Below are 16,814 nucleotides of genomic sequence, written 5' to 3'. Positions count from 1 at the left end.
GAACATTTTTTATCTGATGTTCTTCCACACTTGCATAATAACAATGGTAACGCTTACAAATTTGTCTTTTACCTCTTCCCAGAACTCAACCTTCTCTTTAAGGATCCTAGTACTAGTAGTATGAATCACATTTCTGTATCTTAATCTCATAACACATGGTTAGTGAGTATGCGCAAGGAACATTGTTATGAGCATACTGTGGATACTTTGTCCTCGCCCCACTAGCCTTTTATTTACACATGATCATAACACCGGTATGTGTGAAAGAGAATTTACATGCAATGCATAGTTGCTATTTGATAAGGCACATAAGAAAGAGATTTATTTATTTAACACAAAAGTGGTTCCTGTACATACATTGAAAAACACATGGGTTAATACTGGGGCTGCCATGCAGTCTCTCACATCATATTTTTACATTATTTACAAATAACATGCAAATAACATGTCATTTTTTAACCCAACTCCTTCTCAGTTGATGGTTGTAATGAGCCATGTCAAAAAAGAGAGAAGAGAAATGAGCCATTGTCTATTTATTTTTAGTTAATGGGGTTGTAGAAAGCCAGATATATTATTTTCAATTATACTTGTAAAGTTATCATTTCAAAAGATGAATATGATATGATTTGGGAAGTAAAAGAGAGAGAGAGAGAGAGAGAGAGAGAGAGAGAGAAAGAAGAGGGGGGGGGGGGGGGAAGGAGGGGCAGATGGAGAAGAGAGAGAGATACAGTACCAGTTAACACAGTAATCACTTTAGTACATATAACTGAATACTTAAAATATGAATATTTCTATAAAAACACACACAAGAAAATCTGAAGTAAATACAAAAATTCCCTCTTTTGTTTTAGTTGCTTTCTCACTTCTACCCACTTGTACAATGAATATAAACAAAGTACTGCGGTGGATCACGTTGAACTGGCTATAATCAAGGTTATATTTTGATATCCTATAGTATCTCAACAATGTCGTGTAGAATCAATAGTTGACCTCTTCATTTTACAATTGCCTCTATTCATGGAAAAAAACAAAGGGTTACGGTAGTACTAAGTGAGTCCAAGTTACTTGTTTTTTTTAGGAACAGTAAAAAATCAAACATGGCAGACCTTTATCAAACATATTACAATAAAACATATAAAATATACATACATTTATTTGTTACACATCAAAGCATAATGAGGGTTTATGTGTCATGATCTCAATTCAATATGGCTAGTTGTAAACGGCTGAATATTATGATCTGAGGTTTGAAATTGCAATTTCAAATCAAACATACAGTCATTACAGTGAACCAAAATAATGCTGTATCAGCTTCCATTGCCTTGTGGGATTTAGATTTGAAACAATGCCATGCTTTACAGGAGATCACATCTAAGGCAATGTCACTGCCATTGATCAGTCTTGTGGCTGTACAAATTTATGAAATTCAGCAATAGAACCACCAGAACATCAAAGAGAGAAAAAAAGTAAACATAGGATGGAGGTTGATCCTAATTCATGGTTTTAAATCTTCATAAGAAATGATTCAGACCACGGTGAAAATTGAACCTCTTTCATGTATTTAAGCCAATAAGTATGGAAAAAAGTTTCCTGTTCAAAATACAATGTTTGTAGTACAGATTTCTTCTTTAGATTACAGATAAGATTTCACTAACAAAGAAATTGCTTTAAAAATTCAGGGCTTCCAAAGAAAATTGTTCTGGGGTTGTGTTTTTACTGCAAAGATGAATGATCACAGAAAGGCTTTTTACAGATATATAAATTTGTAAACATAAGTTATGAGTTGACATGGATTCTTAAAGAAAAAGAAGCTGTATATTAATGGTCTCTCATTGCTTGGCACTCAGATTGATGATAATGCTCATCGCTGATTGGCTCCGATGATCAGTTGACTGACGACTCGGTGGTCTTGATGGTAACGGTATGTTATGTAGCAGCATAAAGGCTGAGAGTCTTTAATAGACTGGTGGGACTTCATAACTTGCTTGACCATTGACTTGGATCAGACCTGAAGTTAAGAGATAGAAGGGATATATGAGATCAGCAAGGCCATTGCATGACCAGAGGGAAGAAGTAGGAGGGAGTTCTACCATTTACTTCCACATTCCTTCCCTTTCTCGCTCATTATCTCTCTCCCTCCTTGTTGCGCCCCATGCCCCTCAATATATGCCACTTGTCAAGAGCATCAATGAAACAATTCTAGCTGTTTAATCTTTTTCTCCCTCTCAGATATGTTTAATGCATTGAATCATATATAGAAGGATATAACTTTAGATTTACTATGCTAATTTGTAGAGAAAACTGTGTTTATCCGCTTTACTCTGCCCAAACTTTTTCAAACGAGCTGTTGCCAATATTGCATCATACTATCGGGTACTTTACTATTTTTACTTTGTAAACATGAAAAGTATACTTACTGTATTTCTGATTTACTCAGCTCCCTTCCACTTGCTAGCAGCTCGGCAAACTGTGACACGATGGGGTCAGAGTTCATACTAGCCATGGCTACCACAGTCTCGTCCCTGGGTGTGTGCAATATAATATTACAACGATATGAATTATTCATTCATTCATTTCTCTTTTCACCCAATGTTTGAAAACCACAAAGAAGTTTTTACATGGTATTTTTACAATTCATACCATACACAGAAATTAAAAGAATAACAAAATCTACTACAAGACTGAATCCATTAATATGGCAGAATATATCATTTAAACATTCAACAGTATGATTAGATTGTACAAGATATAAATAAAGAATGAGAAGTAGCAGTTAGCACAATTGCAAACATTTACATAGAACATTGGTGCTTTAAGTGTCTAGAAGTCAAGCCTCAATTCCTTTTTTCTTTTCTTTTTTTGATGGATCATCATATTTTGCTGTGTGCAATATTAAGAATGAATACACATCAACTCTGGGGTGTAAGCAAATTATGATGCAATTAACATAGAGACTGCTAAGATTATGTCTTTAAAAGTAGACAAGAAAAGTTTGTGAAAAAAAAATGATGACTCACTTGATGTAATAAGCTACAAACTTGAGTTCATTTAGATCACCTGTAACAATAACATCCTCAAATCCTTCATTGAATCCTGATGGAAAGAAAAAGAAGAGAGAGAGAGAGAGAGAGAGAGAGAGAGAGAGAGAGAATGGGGGGGGGGATTAGAAATTGGTCAAAAATGTAAAAAGTTATTACTTCATTGAAATAAAAATAAATTTGTACCTAAATCCAACAACTCAATTAAAACAAAATAGGTACCCGATTTAACAATGAAATTAGGAATGTTTTAATAATGTATCGAAAAGTATGATTTTCCATCAACTGACATTATCCTACGGGAATACTCACATTTCCAAATGTTTTTTTACTTGACGTACATATTCTTTGAATCAATACCCTATACCTTGGTTCGTGAAAGTCCATCCTCTGTTTGGAGAGGGGCATTAACTTATTTGTTTTTTTTTGACAAATAGATATATTTATATTTGCAGGCAATCATATCACCATCACACCTTTCTTACCTGCATATCTGACACTTTTGCCAAAAATCTGGGTCCAGAAAAATGGTACCGTCTCCATCTCGACCTTCTGTCCAAGAATATTGAGGGCTGCCACACGACCTGTAAATAATGATGATAATAACATTAGTAATAACAATAATACAAATAATGATGATAGTAATAATAATAACAATAATAATAAATAAATGATAATACAAATATAATATAATGTTCTCCAATTTTAATGTTATGTTATGAGAAAGATATGTTACCCTATGCACATACATATGGAAGACTGGGTCTCGACAAGAGAAGAGTCTTTTATGAGAATGATTACCAGGAATAATTATAAAGGTATTGAATTAGGCCTATTTAGGGTGCGTTCAATCGAATTTTCGAAGCTAGAATCACAAACATGAATCACAATTCAAAACGCCGTTACAAAAAGCAAGGTCACTGCGGTTTGCGTTCAAGCGATTTTTCATCAACGCTGATTCTAGCTCATTGCGAGCCAAACCACTGCGCATCACACTGCGCAGTATGGCCCAGGAACTTCGGCGCGCGCTTTCTGGAATTGTTTACGGCCGACTGTCGACTGCTGTTTTGAGCATAGATCGCAATAATAAGACAAAGAATGAGAAGGTGATAGAAGGAAGAAACAAAGAATAACATAAGGAAAGACAGAAAGATAAAGTCGATAGAATAATTAAAACAAAGAATAACATAAGAGAAGGTGAAAGAAGGAAGAATCGAAGAATAACATAAGGAAAGACAGAAAGACAGAAAGAGAGAGTGATAGAATATGCTTAAAACAAAGAATTACATAAAAGGTGATAGAAGGAAAAAACAAAGCATAACATAAGAATAGAAGGAAGAAACAAAAAATAACAAAAGAGAAGGTAATAGAAGGAAAAAACAAAGAATAACATAAAAATAGAAGGAAGAAACAAAGAATAACATAAGGAAAGACAGAAAGAGAATGTGAAAAAGGAAGGAACAAAGAATGACATAAGGAAGAACAGAAAGAGAAAGTGATAGAATGATTAAAACAAAGAATAACATAAGAGAAGGTGAAAGAAGGAAGAATCAAAGAATAACATAAGGAAAGATAGAAAGAGAAAGTAACAGAATGATTAAAACAAAGAATAACATAAGAGAAAGTGATAGAATTATAAAAAACAAAGAATAACATAAGAGAAGATGATAGAAGGAAAAAACAAAGAATAACATAAGGAAAGACAGAAAGAGAAATTGATACAATGCTTAAAACAAAGAATTACATAAGAAAAGGTGATAGAAGGAAAAAAACAAAGAATAACATAAGTATAGAAGGAAGAAACAAAGAATAACATAAGGAAAGACAGAAAGAACAAATGATAGAATGATAAAAACAAAGAATAACATAAGAATAGAAGGAAGAAACAAAGAATAACATAAGGAAAGACAGAAAGAGAAAATGATAGAATGATAAAAACAAAGAATTACATAAGTATAGAAGGAAGAAACAAAGAATAACATAAGGAAAGACAGAAAGAGCAAATGATAGAATGATAAAAACAAAGAATTACATAAGAAAAGGTGATAGAAGGAAAAAAACAAAGAATAACATAAGTATAGAAGGAAGAAACAAAGAATAACATAAGGAAAGACAGAAAGAGCAAATGATAGAATGCTTAAAACAAAGAATTACATAAGAAAAGGTGATAGAAGGAAAAAACAAAGAATAACATAAGTATAGAAGGAAGAAACAAAGAATAACATAAGGAAAGACAGAAAGAGCAAATGATAGAATGCTTAAAACAAAGAATTACATAAGAAAAGGTGATAGAAGGAAAAAACAAAGAATAACATAAGTATAGAAGGAAGAAACAAAGAATAACATAAGGAAAGACAGAAAGAGAAAATGATAGAATGATAAAAACAAAGAATAACATAAGAAAAGGTGATAGAAGGAAAAAAAACAAAGAATAACATAAGAATAGAAGGAAGAAACAAAGAATAACATAAGGAAAGACAGAAAGAGAAAATGATAGAATGATAAAAACAAAGAATTACATGAGCAAAGGTGATAGAAGGAAAAAACAAAGAATAACATAAGTATAGAAGGAAGAAACAAAGAATAACATAAGGAAAGACAGAAAGAGCAAATGATAGAATGACAAAAACAAAGAATTACATAAGAAAAGGTGATAGAAGGAAAAAACAAAGAATAACATAAGTATAGAAGGAAGAAACAAAGAATAACATAAGGAAAGACAGAAAGAGCAAATGATAGAATGATAAAAACAAAGAATAACATAAGAAAAGGTGATAGAAGGAAAAAAAACAAAGAATAACATAAGAATAGAAGGAAGAAACAAAGAATAACATAAGGAAAGACAGAAAGAGAAAATGATAGAAGGAAAAACAATGAATAACATAACGGAACAGGCCACGATGGTATAGTGAACGCAAATTGCATGCAAAGCGGGCGCGCGGTTTTTCCCAAACCGGAAGAGGCTTCGTCATACAATCATGATTGAGAACTCCGTCCGTTCAATCGAATTTTAGCGACCGTGATTCTTTTGAATCATGATACAAAACGCATCTTTTTCAGCGTTTCATGTTTGTGTTTTCAAACACGTTTATTTTTACGACCGACGAAAAAATCGCTTGAACGCATTGCGTTTTAAACTAAACGTCTTTAGAAACCGTGATTCTAGGGTGAAAAAGTGTCGATTAAACGCACCCTTAGTTGTTTGGCCTGTATTAGAGTTAATTAGCCAGTCACTTGAAATTGGCCCAACTCACACAAGAATATCAATTAAATGAGGAGGGGGTCATCACCATGGACCTACACTCCGCTTCTTATAAATATGACCAAGGAGCATGTCCCTGTTATGACCAAGAACTTCTTGTTATGACATAATGTTAACAATCCGGTTCACAACCTTTCAAATTTGGTACAAGGACACTTGATGGCGAGAGTGGTCTGTGGGGTTTATGAGTTGGATGAAATATTCATGTGAATGGTTAGCAGGTGGCCCCGGCCAGGAGAGAGAGAGAGAGAGAGAGAGAGAGGAGAGAGAGAGAGAGAGAGAGAGGGGGGGGGGGGGGGGAGAGAAAGAGAGGGAGGGAGGGAGAGAGAGAAATTAATAGAAAGAGCGAGAGAAAGAGAGAGAGAGAGAGAGAGAGAGGGGGAGGGTAGCCATCACAAATGATACTGAACGTTATGATATGCCTACAGGCTACAGATGCAGAAAATATATTGGAAAATTTCATGGTTGTGAACTTGTGATACATTTTGGTCTTTATTTTATCATGGACTCAACATATTAGAGATATCAAGCGAGTATTGTTTTGTGTTTTACTGGGGGATGTTGTTTGGCAGTCGGCAAGTTGATGAAGTAGATGATGGTCTACTACTTAGATTCTAGACCCAGTCGGGGTAGTAGGTCCATGTCATGATACTAGACGGAGAAGAAGAAACAAATGCTATAATCCTAAGCTTATTCAAGAGAGTACCTTTCTCGAATCCGTTGATTAATAGGCCTTTATGAATTTTGAACTTCAGGAGCAATGCGGACTATCCCCTGCAATATGTTTCTCTTTTTTTTTCTCCTAGTGCTACTAGTCTACACTCTGGAAAAAAAAGACCCCCAAAGCGTCTACACTTTTAGACTACTAGTATTGCCCACTACTATCTTCAACGTTTCCCACGAGGATTGTATCTCGCTACATGTTCAAATAAACTTCGAAAGCCGACAGCTCATCACTCTCTCTCTCTCTCCCGCTCTCTCTCTCTCTCTCTCCTCCTCTCTTTGGCGCGCGCGCTTGAACATAAGACATCAAACACACGTGTTACATATACATTGTTCTGATCTTCATGTATAATTAATGCATACACACAATTCAACGGAGTTGAGGCAAATACATGCGTCCTACTATACCTGGTCCTACTGTGAAATAAGGTCTTGTAAATAACTAAACAAATTAGCAATCATGGTTTCATTGGAAAATGATAGGTCTGTGTTGGGACAAACAGGTGATAAACTGTTACAGTTGATATCTCATGATAGTATTAGTATGGATATTACGGGTACGACTACGAGCAAGACTTCATTTGAGATGTCGTCAAAGTCGACAATCTGGGTTTCGCCTTCGGCAGCAAAGCCCAACAGCACATTCCCCTCTCCTCTAACGGCCTTGGGGAGCTTGCCTACACCCTGGAGTAGCGGTCTCAGTTATCCATGTAATAAGACGGTGGCGGCGTCGGACCAAAACCTCGTTGAAAGCGATTCCCGAGTCGATGATGTCACGTTTAGGCCTAACCATCCACATCAGTTCGCCTCTGTAGGATCGGGCTATTTGTTATCATGCGACACTCGTTCCACGGGCCAAGTCGTCTCGACCAGTGACTGTTCTGAGAATATTATAGCGACATCGAATACCACGTACGATGAGGTCGATGTAAGTCGAAATTCATGGCGCTATCCGTTAGCAGCAAGTCGTCAACTTGATGAGGATAGTAGCAGATCCAAAGATCTAAATTACCATGCTCAACCAGGCTGTGCTCAACCGGGCTCAAGCCTGACCAGCTTTGATGGCATTGATGAAGTCTCATCGTCTACAATTTCATTGCCCAGCTCGACGTCAACTTCGACTTCGGTTTCGGTTGCTATTGACGCTTTGCCCATCTTCATGTCACCTGTCGAATCGGTGAAACCATGTCCACAGTACTGTCGATGTCATGGCTACAGTCATGGATGCTACAGTCCAGTCTCATTACAAAATAACCATGATAACACAATGCTGTACCCCACGCCTGATCTTCTTCAAAATACCGAACCGGATCAATTTTCTTCTAGTTCTACCAGTACTTCATGGACCATGTGCATGAATGCGCCGTTGGTATGTCCAGGCCCTTTTCAGCCACCTTTGAAATCATTCAAATCTGCCATGCCAGGATCCGTCGACGAGGGCGCGAATTCGGTTAGGTTGGTCTCATCGGCGCCCATCGCCAGTAAAATGAAGTCGGCTCCTACTCCTAGTCCTAGTGGAGAGGATCGGGCATACCCAGTCGAGATGGTAGCGTCAGCTTGGCTGACCACGCTTGTCAACGAAGCTGTCGGCAAGGGTATTGATCATGAAGTAACCGCGCCCTCAACTGCGTCCATGGTCATGAATTCGGCATCAAAGATGGACAGTACTCTAAAAACATCTTCGCAGACATCATTTCCCCCAACTACATCCCAGAACTGTGACAAATATGACGAGTCTTTCTCGAGAGTTGTGACGAACTCTGCATCTAGTATTGCTGTTGCCACCAATAACTTTTCTACTCCAGATGACCATCAATCCTCCTTGTATCCTCGCATCTATCCCGTCTACCCCCCACCGGCCTACCCTCCACCCGAGTATCCCTCCTACCCTCCTCCTGAGTATACAGGCCACTTTCCCTTTGGATACCAACCTCATCCTACTCCAGGCTACCACGCCCACTCTCCCTGTGGCTACTACCCAGCGCCTGGCAGTATCCTATGTTCTCGACCGACATCGCACTCCTTGCCGTATGGTTACCATGGTGACGCGACGGAGGATATTCCACATATTTATCGTCGTTGCTATCCTAGCCGCGAAGACGATCGACCTCGCAGTGCTGACGGTGACAAGCAGAAGGTTCCACTCCGCAAACGAGGTCCAAATACTAGTAGCACACGAAGGCTCCTGGTGGACCAGTTCCCGGATCTCTTACCCGTCATCTTCTGGTGCCTTAATCATGAGCAGGTAAATAGTGTAGGTCTACATGACTTTTTTTTTTATTTCAATGTTCTTCATTAATGACGAAAATGAGATCTGCGGCAAAAATGGGCCTAGGTCTAGTACTAGATCTAGACCTAGTTATGATTTTGAAAATGGCGATACAGAATTTGGTAGATCTAAAGCCAGTAAAGGCACTTCCGTTCAATAATTGGCTGATAATGAATTTATTGAATAGAGCATGTATATATTTATTATCTCTAGAGTCTATATTCAAACATGATAAATAGGCTTTAAATTAATAGGATTTCAAGAAGAATTTTTTTTATCCCAAGGAGTTTATAACAGGATTATAGAGCCGACCGTTTCATCTATTAAATATAAATTGTTATTTTGACGCAAAATACTAACTCGTTGAAAAAAGGTAGATATCCTTATCAATTGACAACATATTTCTTTTTCACAGGACTACATCAAAGTTGTTTGTACATGTATTAGTAATTTTCACTTTCTAACGAGAAAATTGTGTTTTTACTAACATGATTCTAAAAACCTTGTCAATATAATGTAATAAGTGTACGAAAGTAGAAGTTTTGTAAAAGTTAAAGGATGTCAAATTTAATGAAAGTTTTGGCTTACATTTCAAGTTATCTCTTCATATCAACCTTTTGAAGTTTAAATAACTTTTTTTCCTAAACAATACAATACCACTAAATCTGTATGGATCAGTAATAATCAACTCAATATAGATTCCAGAACAATAAATTACATTGTGCATATCGATAACCTCTATAGCCAGTAGGCCTAGTTACCCATTGTCATTTATTCGACCTGACACATAAACAAAGTTTTAACTTAGATGACTCTTTAGACTTTATGAGCTTTATTACGATCAAATCGTGAACAAAGTTTAAACTTATGACGTTTTAGACATTATGAGCTTTATTACGATCAAATCGTCTTGATACATAACTTTCAAGAAGAACCTATTATTTCCCGAGAAATTAAGTAATCGTGTGAAAAACAGAAATTTGCTAACCACTGTCCACTTCATATGAGGTTGATAAGGCCAAATAAATAAATAAATGTGTTTCTCGTCCGGACTTTAAAACAAAAGGAGGCACTGTCAGGCAGGGCATTACTATTTACTATTTTGCAACTTTTTTCCTCGGATGGCTGCCATGCTAATTATCAGGGGGAAAAATACTTTAACAATTTCGGGGGCTACTTTTCAAGCTTGCTTGCATGAAAATAACACTCTTTAATTTTTTTGCATTGAACTCTGCAAATTTGTTGGGGTTCTTTTTATTTTAGGGCGCTAAGTCGCCCCGAGCCCCCGTGTATTTTTTTTCACTGCTAATTATAGTTACAAGCATATGTGATCACATTGTGCTATATGAGTACCGGTATACTGATGCAATGTATGACAAAACAAATAGTTGTATCACTTAAGAACCTATTTAAACAAAATATATACCACAGGCTCTTTTTTTTTATTGGGGGGGGGGGGGGGCTTTCTTTTTTCTTCCTGAATAGTAAAACGTGGAGAAAAAAGGAGGTGGGCGGCAGGGCGGGGACGAGGAACTTATTGAGAGGATCTGTTCTGGATTGTTTATCCTGCAGTAGATTAGTTGTTTGAACAAGTGAATTAACGCACAAAAACTTACTGGGCATCTTCAATAAAAACCACAACTCCCATTTGCGCTAAGTGACCTGTGTTAAGCCATGAACCTAATAGAAGGTGTCGGGCCTACTTACATGATTTCCTGACCGGTACCTTCTTATACCCTTTTCTAACTGCACTCTATCGGAGTCACACCGATGAAAATACCGATTGCATTTTCCATATGTAAACAAAGGTGAAACCGCAGTTTTCCCCCTGTCGGTTTCTAACTGCCGGTGAAATTCACTCGCTGTGGCGAGCCCTTGCCGGAAGTGAAGAATTATTACGTAATTATTAAGCCCGCGCTCCATCTAGCTAGCATGCAGCTTGTTCAACCATAAGTCAACAAACACAGCTGGTTACGGTAAAGCGCGCGTATACTGCGACCTTTGACCATTTTAATCGCTGTTTTAATCGCCCTTTTCTCCCGAACGTTTTCTAACTGCACATTTCATCGGTGTCACACCGATAGAATGAGAATTTCTCCTGGTCTAGAGCAGGAGAATTTAATCGCCTATTTCTCTTCTTTTCATCGGCTATTTAATCGCCTTTTTCTCCTCTGTTGCTTTCTAACTGGCACTTTCATCGGATGCGTCCGGATGCATCCGATGAAAATCGGTGCAGTTAGAAAAGGGTATAATGCTCATTACTCAGCCACTATACTATACTCGTTTTATAGCATAATTTATGTCATTTATTTGTAATCTTGAACATTCAGTGTAAGTTTCGTTTGATTCCGTGAGAATTAATTTTTCATATTTACCAAAGCTCAAGCTTATTTTTATGGACTCTTTTTTTTCTTCAATTGCAGACAAGCACGTCGGCATCACGCTCATCAACCACACCCATGATGACTGTACCATTCATCCGAAAGATCATCGTCGAGTGCATTCCAGGGATGAAAGAGCGCGGTGGTATTGGCATCACTACACTTAGAAAATTCGTAAGTCGGGTGAAGAAGACAATGCGCAACAAAGTCGACTTCGATCGGGCAAAGGCAATCATGACACCGACGGCAATGGTAGCTTCGTCCTTAACGCAGCCTTTGTTGCAAGAAATTAGTGCGGGCGGAGCGATGGATTCGGTCTCACATTCTGTCTCGAAAGGAAATACCGCCGAGCTTCCGGATAGACTTGCGGATTCGATCCCGAGTTCCATCATGAAAGATTCTGATTTTGAGTTTCTGAAGGCACCCGCGGAACCAATCTTACTGTCAATGATGAAATTTGTGAATAACACATCCAAGGAGCGATCTATGGCTTCTTCGAGGAGGAATCGCGCCGAAAAGTCGCAAGACTCTCAACGTCGTCCACTCGACAATGACGCAGTGACTTCCTTTGTCTACGACATTTCTACCGGCGGCTCGATGTTCCAATCGCTCATGGACGCACACGACATCGCAGAAGACGAAGTGAGATTGAGCAAAACATTCTGCGAATCTTCGTCGGCTGATGGTTCTGATGCAAACGAGCCACCTGTCAAATCGTCGGACTTCCAACCAGAAATCGCGGCGGCAAAGGATAAAGGGAATGATGTCGCGAATGACCCTTCAAGTGAGCCCGCTATGTGTAACGATTACGACTCTGATGATGATATCATGGTCATCGACGAGAGTTTTCAGAACATCTAAAGTCAGATTTCGTATGTTAAAGGACTTTTGTGTTGTGTTTAAATACCCGCATCCGACGTCAAAACGGTGAACGGACAGTAATCGCCTTGTGCTAAAACTCGGAGCGATATGACTACGATTTTTCAACTTAATACCGGCATACATGACACAGATAAGTCAGATATGTATCTGAACCAATTATATTTTACCTTTTTTCGTACCTAGGTGAAAAATGGGCTTAATTATAACAGGATTGCGTACACGAAGGCGAATTTTACTTGGGAGAATAAAAGTTAAAGGAATGTACAGGGTCTACAGTAAATACCGGATTACACTATCAGAGCCCATCCTATGCGTTTTCTCGTTGATTAATTTCTTCAAATTCAGACAAATTGATGAAAGAACCATTACTATATTTTGTGTTAAAGGGGGTGGGGAACTGGGGTGGTAGTTATTTCCATGATCAGTGCATGTGGAACTGTCATTCTTGCAGATAATTATATGTTTTACACGACTAAGCAGATAGCTGAGATCGTCCTCGATTCGATCCATCCTTTTCTATGAAACGGTTTCCGACTCTTAGCCATGAACATTATTCGTCGATGGTTTAGAAGTTGAAGTTGATGATTTAGTATTTATGCTTACGGATTTTAGTTGTTTTCTTACCGAGTTGTTTAATAATATCATAATTGGCTGCATGTCATTAGTTATGTTATGATTCCTTGTTGACGATTACCTTTATAATCGCCATGATTGTTATTTTTTCGAGAGGAAGATCCCTTTTGCCCCCTTTCTTACATCAAGCAGGATATGTTTGCTCGACGATTTTTTGGAATGTACGTGTTCGGAGATGGATTATATGTGTTCGTTCTTCGCCATTCCCAGAAGTGATATGAAGATGAAATGCGATCATGTACCTGTTTCTAACTATGTAGACTTGTTACGTAAATGATGCACGTATGTTATCTGTTTTGTTTTTCCAGAACTTGTAAACTGTAAAGAAGCTTGATAATGATCCGTAAAATTGTTCTTTTCACACAAGTGTGCATTCTGCACATTTTGAATGAAAGTATGAAACAATGTGAAAACGAAAGCTAGCTAGGATTTACTACTTCGCCATTGATAGGAATTTCGTTTTATGTTATTTTTTCAAAAGCAAACCCTTTTTTCATCGAATATAAATATGAAAAGATGTTCTTGTAGTAAAAGGGGTATACCTATTAATTATGCTAGCCCCACGAGTAAAAAAATGTCATGTTCCGGCGATGGTAACGTTTTTATGAAACTGGTATAACTAATGTAGATGTTGTTATGAAGATTGTTATTTGAACTTGTTTATGCTGATTGTGCATGCTTTTAAAAGCTTTGTATTTATTTCTTTCATAATAAAACGAGTTTTTGAAGAGAACAAAAATCACTGTTTTTCAATAAATGTACGTAACATGTAGGGCCTATTTGGTATCCTTCCATACTCACCTATTGATACAATTTTCTTTACATTTTACATGGGATTAAACAGCATTATAGAGAACCTATCATTATGCCACGTTAGCGGATTAGGTAATCCGTCGATGGCTGCAAGTCCCTCAATCACAACAAACAACAGAAGGGTGTTTACAATAAAGTAGCCCAGCGTTCTTATGAGCAAATAACATCGCATTTCCGTTTTAGGTGTGTGGAGCTGATAAGCTGAAAATAACCTTTCTTATAAATAAACTCGATCCATGGTATCTGCATTGTTTTGGTCTACATAATGTGTGAGGGGTAATGTCAATGAGAAACAAAGGCCAGATATAAAAGGAATAGGGTTTAAAACCAAGTGATAAACTTTTACATTTTCGACTGACGACCACTATATAAGACAATCCGTTTACTTTCTCTTTCCTTTGTTAATGTACATTGTGTATTTTAAAGGCCCACTGCACTACTTGTAGCTACTTGCGCCCTCTATATAACAAACAATGCCTAATCGGTGACCATTGGTCCCCCATGATCCTCTTTTTCTTATGTTAACTGAGAACTGAGTTGATGAGATAACCACCTGTCCAGTGACCTTGCAGGGCAGTCTAATAATCCCTCCTGTAAACTACGGCAGATAAGCTTTAAAAGGTAGTTTGAAGATGAATCTAAGAGATGGAGGGTGAAATGAAAGTGCTTGGGAGGGAATGGCGAGAGTAGAGAATGAGAGGGAGGAGCGTAGAGAAGATTGTAAGAGATTGAAGTGAGGGGAGAGAGATGGAGAAAAGGGTAAAGGGGGGGGGGGGGGTTCTGAATTATTATGGATAATTCTAGCTAATGTATAGAACAGATAAACAAAGTGGGCCTATTTTATCCGGATGGAAAAAAGGATAAGAACAAGATAGAAAGGTTGTTCGAAACTGACAGGGGGAAAGATACGGGACAGGGGGAAGATACGGGAAAAATAGAATGTTTGAGCCCCGATTTGAGCGTGGTATAACAAAAGGATGGTTCTCCCATTCCAACGCCAATGGGCGATGAACGCTCTTCATGGGAAGATCATCGCGGTATATTGGCGGTAAACTACCACTGGTAGGTCTATGATATTACTGAGGGGTAAACAATGAAGAATGGGTAAACCCCAGAAAGAATTGGACCCAAATCAAATGCAGTAGATTTGGTACTTGAATATGATGCTCCAAGGTTCTCATCATACCTATAATAATGCACGTTTGTTTTGTTTTTGTTTTTGCAGAACGTGTTAAGAAGCATAATAATGAACTATAACATTGTTCTTTTCAAATAGGCCTAGTCGTATAGGCCTATGCATTTCACACACTTTTCATGAAACGATGTGAAAACGGAAACTATAGCAATTATTTACTAAGCTTTCGACTTTGTTTCGTCATTGGTAGAAATTTAGTTTTATGTAATTTTGTTGTTTACAAAACATTTTTTCATAGAATATGAAAAGCTGTTCTTTTAATAATAGGCGTATATATTATATACCTATTATTTATGTAACCGCACAAGTTAAATTTCAAATTCGATCAGAGGTTTTTATGAAACGGATAAATTACTGTAGATTTTGTTATTGAGATTTTTTGAAAAAAAATTTAAAGCTGATAACGCACGCATTCAATAGTTTTGTATTCATTTCTTTCATAATAAAACAAGTTTTTATAAAACAAACAACAATCTTTGATATCCTTTCATTGATAGAAATAACAGAAATCAATTTTACATAGGATTAAACAGCATTATTGAATGCCTTTGTGCCACGTTTGAGAATTAAATAATCCATTGACGAACATTACGTCCCTTTATCCTAGAAGGACGTTTACAAAGGAGTGCTGTCAATACATGATAACAAAAGGAGCCTGAAAGCTGAAAATGATCCTTTTACATCCGATGGCTTCTGTGTTGTTTTTTTCGAAGTGGGAAAAGAAACGAAACACAAAGACCAGATATAAGAGAAATAGGGTTGTAACAGAACTTTAAAAAAATTCAAGATTAATATAAACCTTACATTTGTTTAAACCTACGACTAATAAAACAATCGGTTTACTTATTCTTTCCTTTGTTGGATACATTTTTTGTTAAAGGGAGCTCGAAGATGAATCTAAGAGATGGAGGGTGAGGAGAGAAAGCCACATTGAGATAGAAAGAGAGAAATGCGATGGAGAGGGCGAGGTTTGAAGATATATATCTATATATATATATCTATTACTATATTGCAGTTCAGTTGGGCAGAAGAGAGAGGGGGTAAGAGCAAACGAGGGAGAAGTGCATGGGACAGAGAAGAAGAGAGGTATGGGAAGAGAAAAATGGGAAGGGGATAGAGAGGGGCGAGGGTAGCATTGAGAGATAGAACAGGGATAGAAGAGCATGGGTAGTTATGTAGCCTTCAGTGGGGTAGAAGGAGGGGCTAGATTATTATTTTTTGTGAGTATTATTTCGTCCCTGTTTTCACGAAGTGACGGTAGTGAGGAAAATCTGCACGCAAATTGAATGGGAACAGAGGGAATGGCGAGAGTAGAGAAGGCCGAGTAGATTGAAAGATTGTAATAAGAGAGAGAGAGAGAGAGAGAGAAGGATAAAATGGGTAATGCCTATAAGTGGGGGGGGGGGGGGGGAGGAGGTCTGGTGAATTATTATGGACAATAATATTCTGTCCAATGTATAAACGTTACGATGTCGTGCATAGAAACAGATAAACAATTGTGTTGACATACGGGTGGAAAAGGATAAGAACAAGATAGAGGGGTTGTTCGAAACTGTCAGGGGGAAGATACCGGAAAGATGGGATTATTAGACAATAGAATGTTTATTTGAGCCCCGAT

The 16,814-nt window shown here is 37.6% G+C and overlaps 1 protein-coding gene and 1 long non-coding RNA gene across 3 annotated transcripts in view; one reads left to right on the top strand and one right to left on the bottom strand.

Moving 5' to 3' along the window:
* Positions 1–840: 840 nt before the first annotated feature.
* The window catches only part of LOC105442604, a 41,449-nt gene continuing 25,475 nt past the window's right edge, over positions 841–16,814 (bottom strand). For both annotated transcript variants that reach the window (XR_004063326.1, XR_004063327.1), the window contains exons 15-18: positions 3,524–3,622; positions 3,018–3,093; positions 2,418–2,522; positions 841–2,008 (exon numbers count right to left, since the gene is read on the bottom strand). This is a non-coding gene — a long non-coding RNA (apoptosis-inducing factor 3). The remainder of the gene's footprint in view (positions 2,009–2,417; positions 2,523–3,017; positions 3,094–3,523; positions 3,623–16,814) is intronic.
* On the top strand, positions 6,676–13,278 carry LOC115922108. Its single transcript, XM_030980187.1, has 2 exons — positions 6,676–9,268; positions 11,716–13,278. The coding sequence occupies exons 1-2, from the start codon at positions 7,484–7,486 to the stop codon at positions 12,532–12,534; spliced, it is 2,604 nt and encodes an 867-aa protein (XP_030836047.1). The 5' UTR covers positions 6,676–7,483; the 3' UTR covers positions 12,535–13,278.

This window comes from Strongylocentrotus purpuratus, unplaced genomic scaffold (assembly GCF_000002235.5).
Source record: "Strongylocentrotus purpuratus isolate Spur 01 unplaced genomic scaffold, Spur_5.0 spur5_contig_818, whole genome shotgun sequence".
NCBI lineage: Eukaryota > Metazoa > Echinodermata > Echinoidea > Camarodonta > Strongylocentrotidae > Strongylocentrotus > Strongylocentrotus purpuratus.
The sequence above is the reverse complement of the archived record's forward strand: the minus strand, read 5'-3'. Positions and strand labels throughout refer to the sequence as shown.

Coding starts and splice junctions, on each gene's coding strand:
- LOC115922108 (XM_030980187.1), top strand. CDS start 7,484: ATGGTTTCATTGGAAAATGATAGGTCTGTGTTGGGACAAACAGGTGAT. Junction 9,269..11,715: donor GGTGCCTTAATCATGAGCAG/GTAAATAGTGTA, acceptor CTTCAATTGCAG/ACAAGCACGTCGGCATCACG.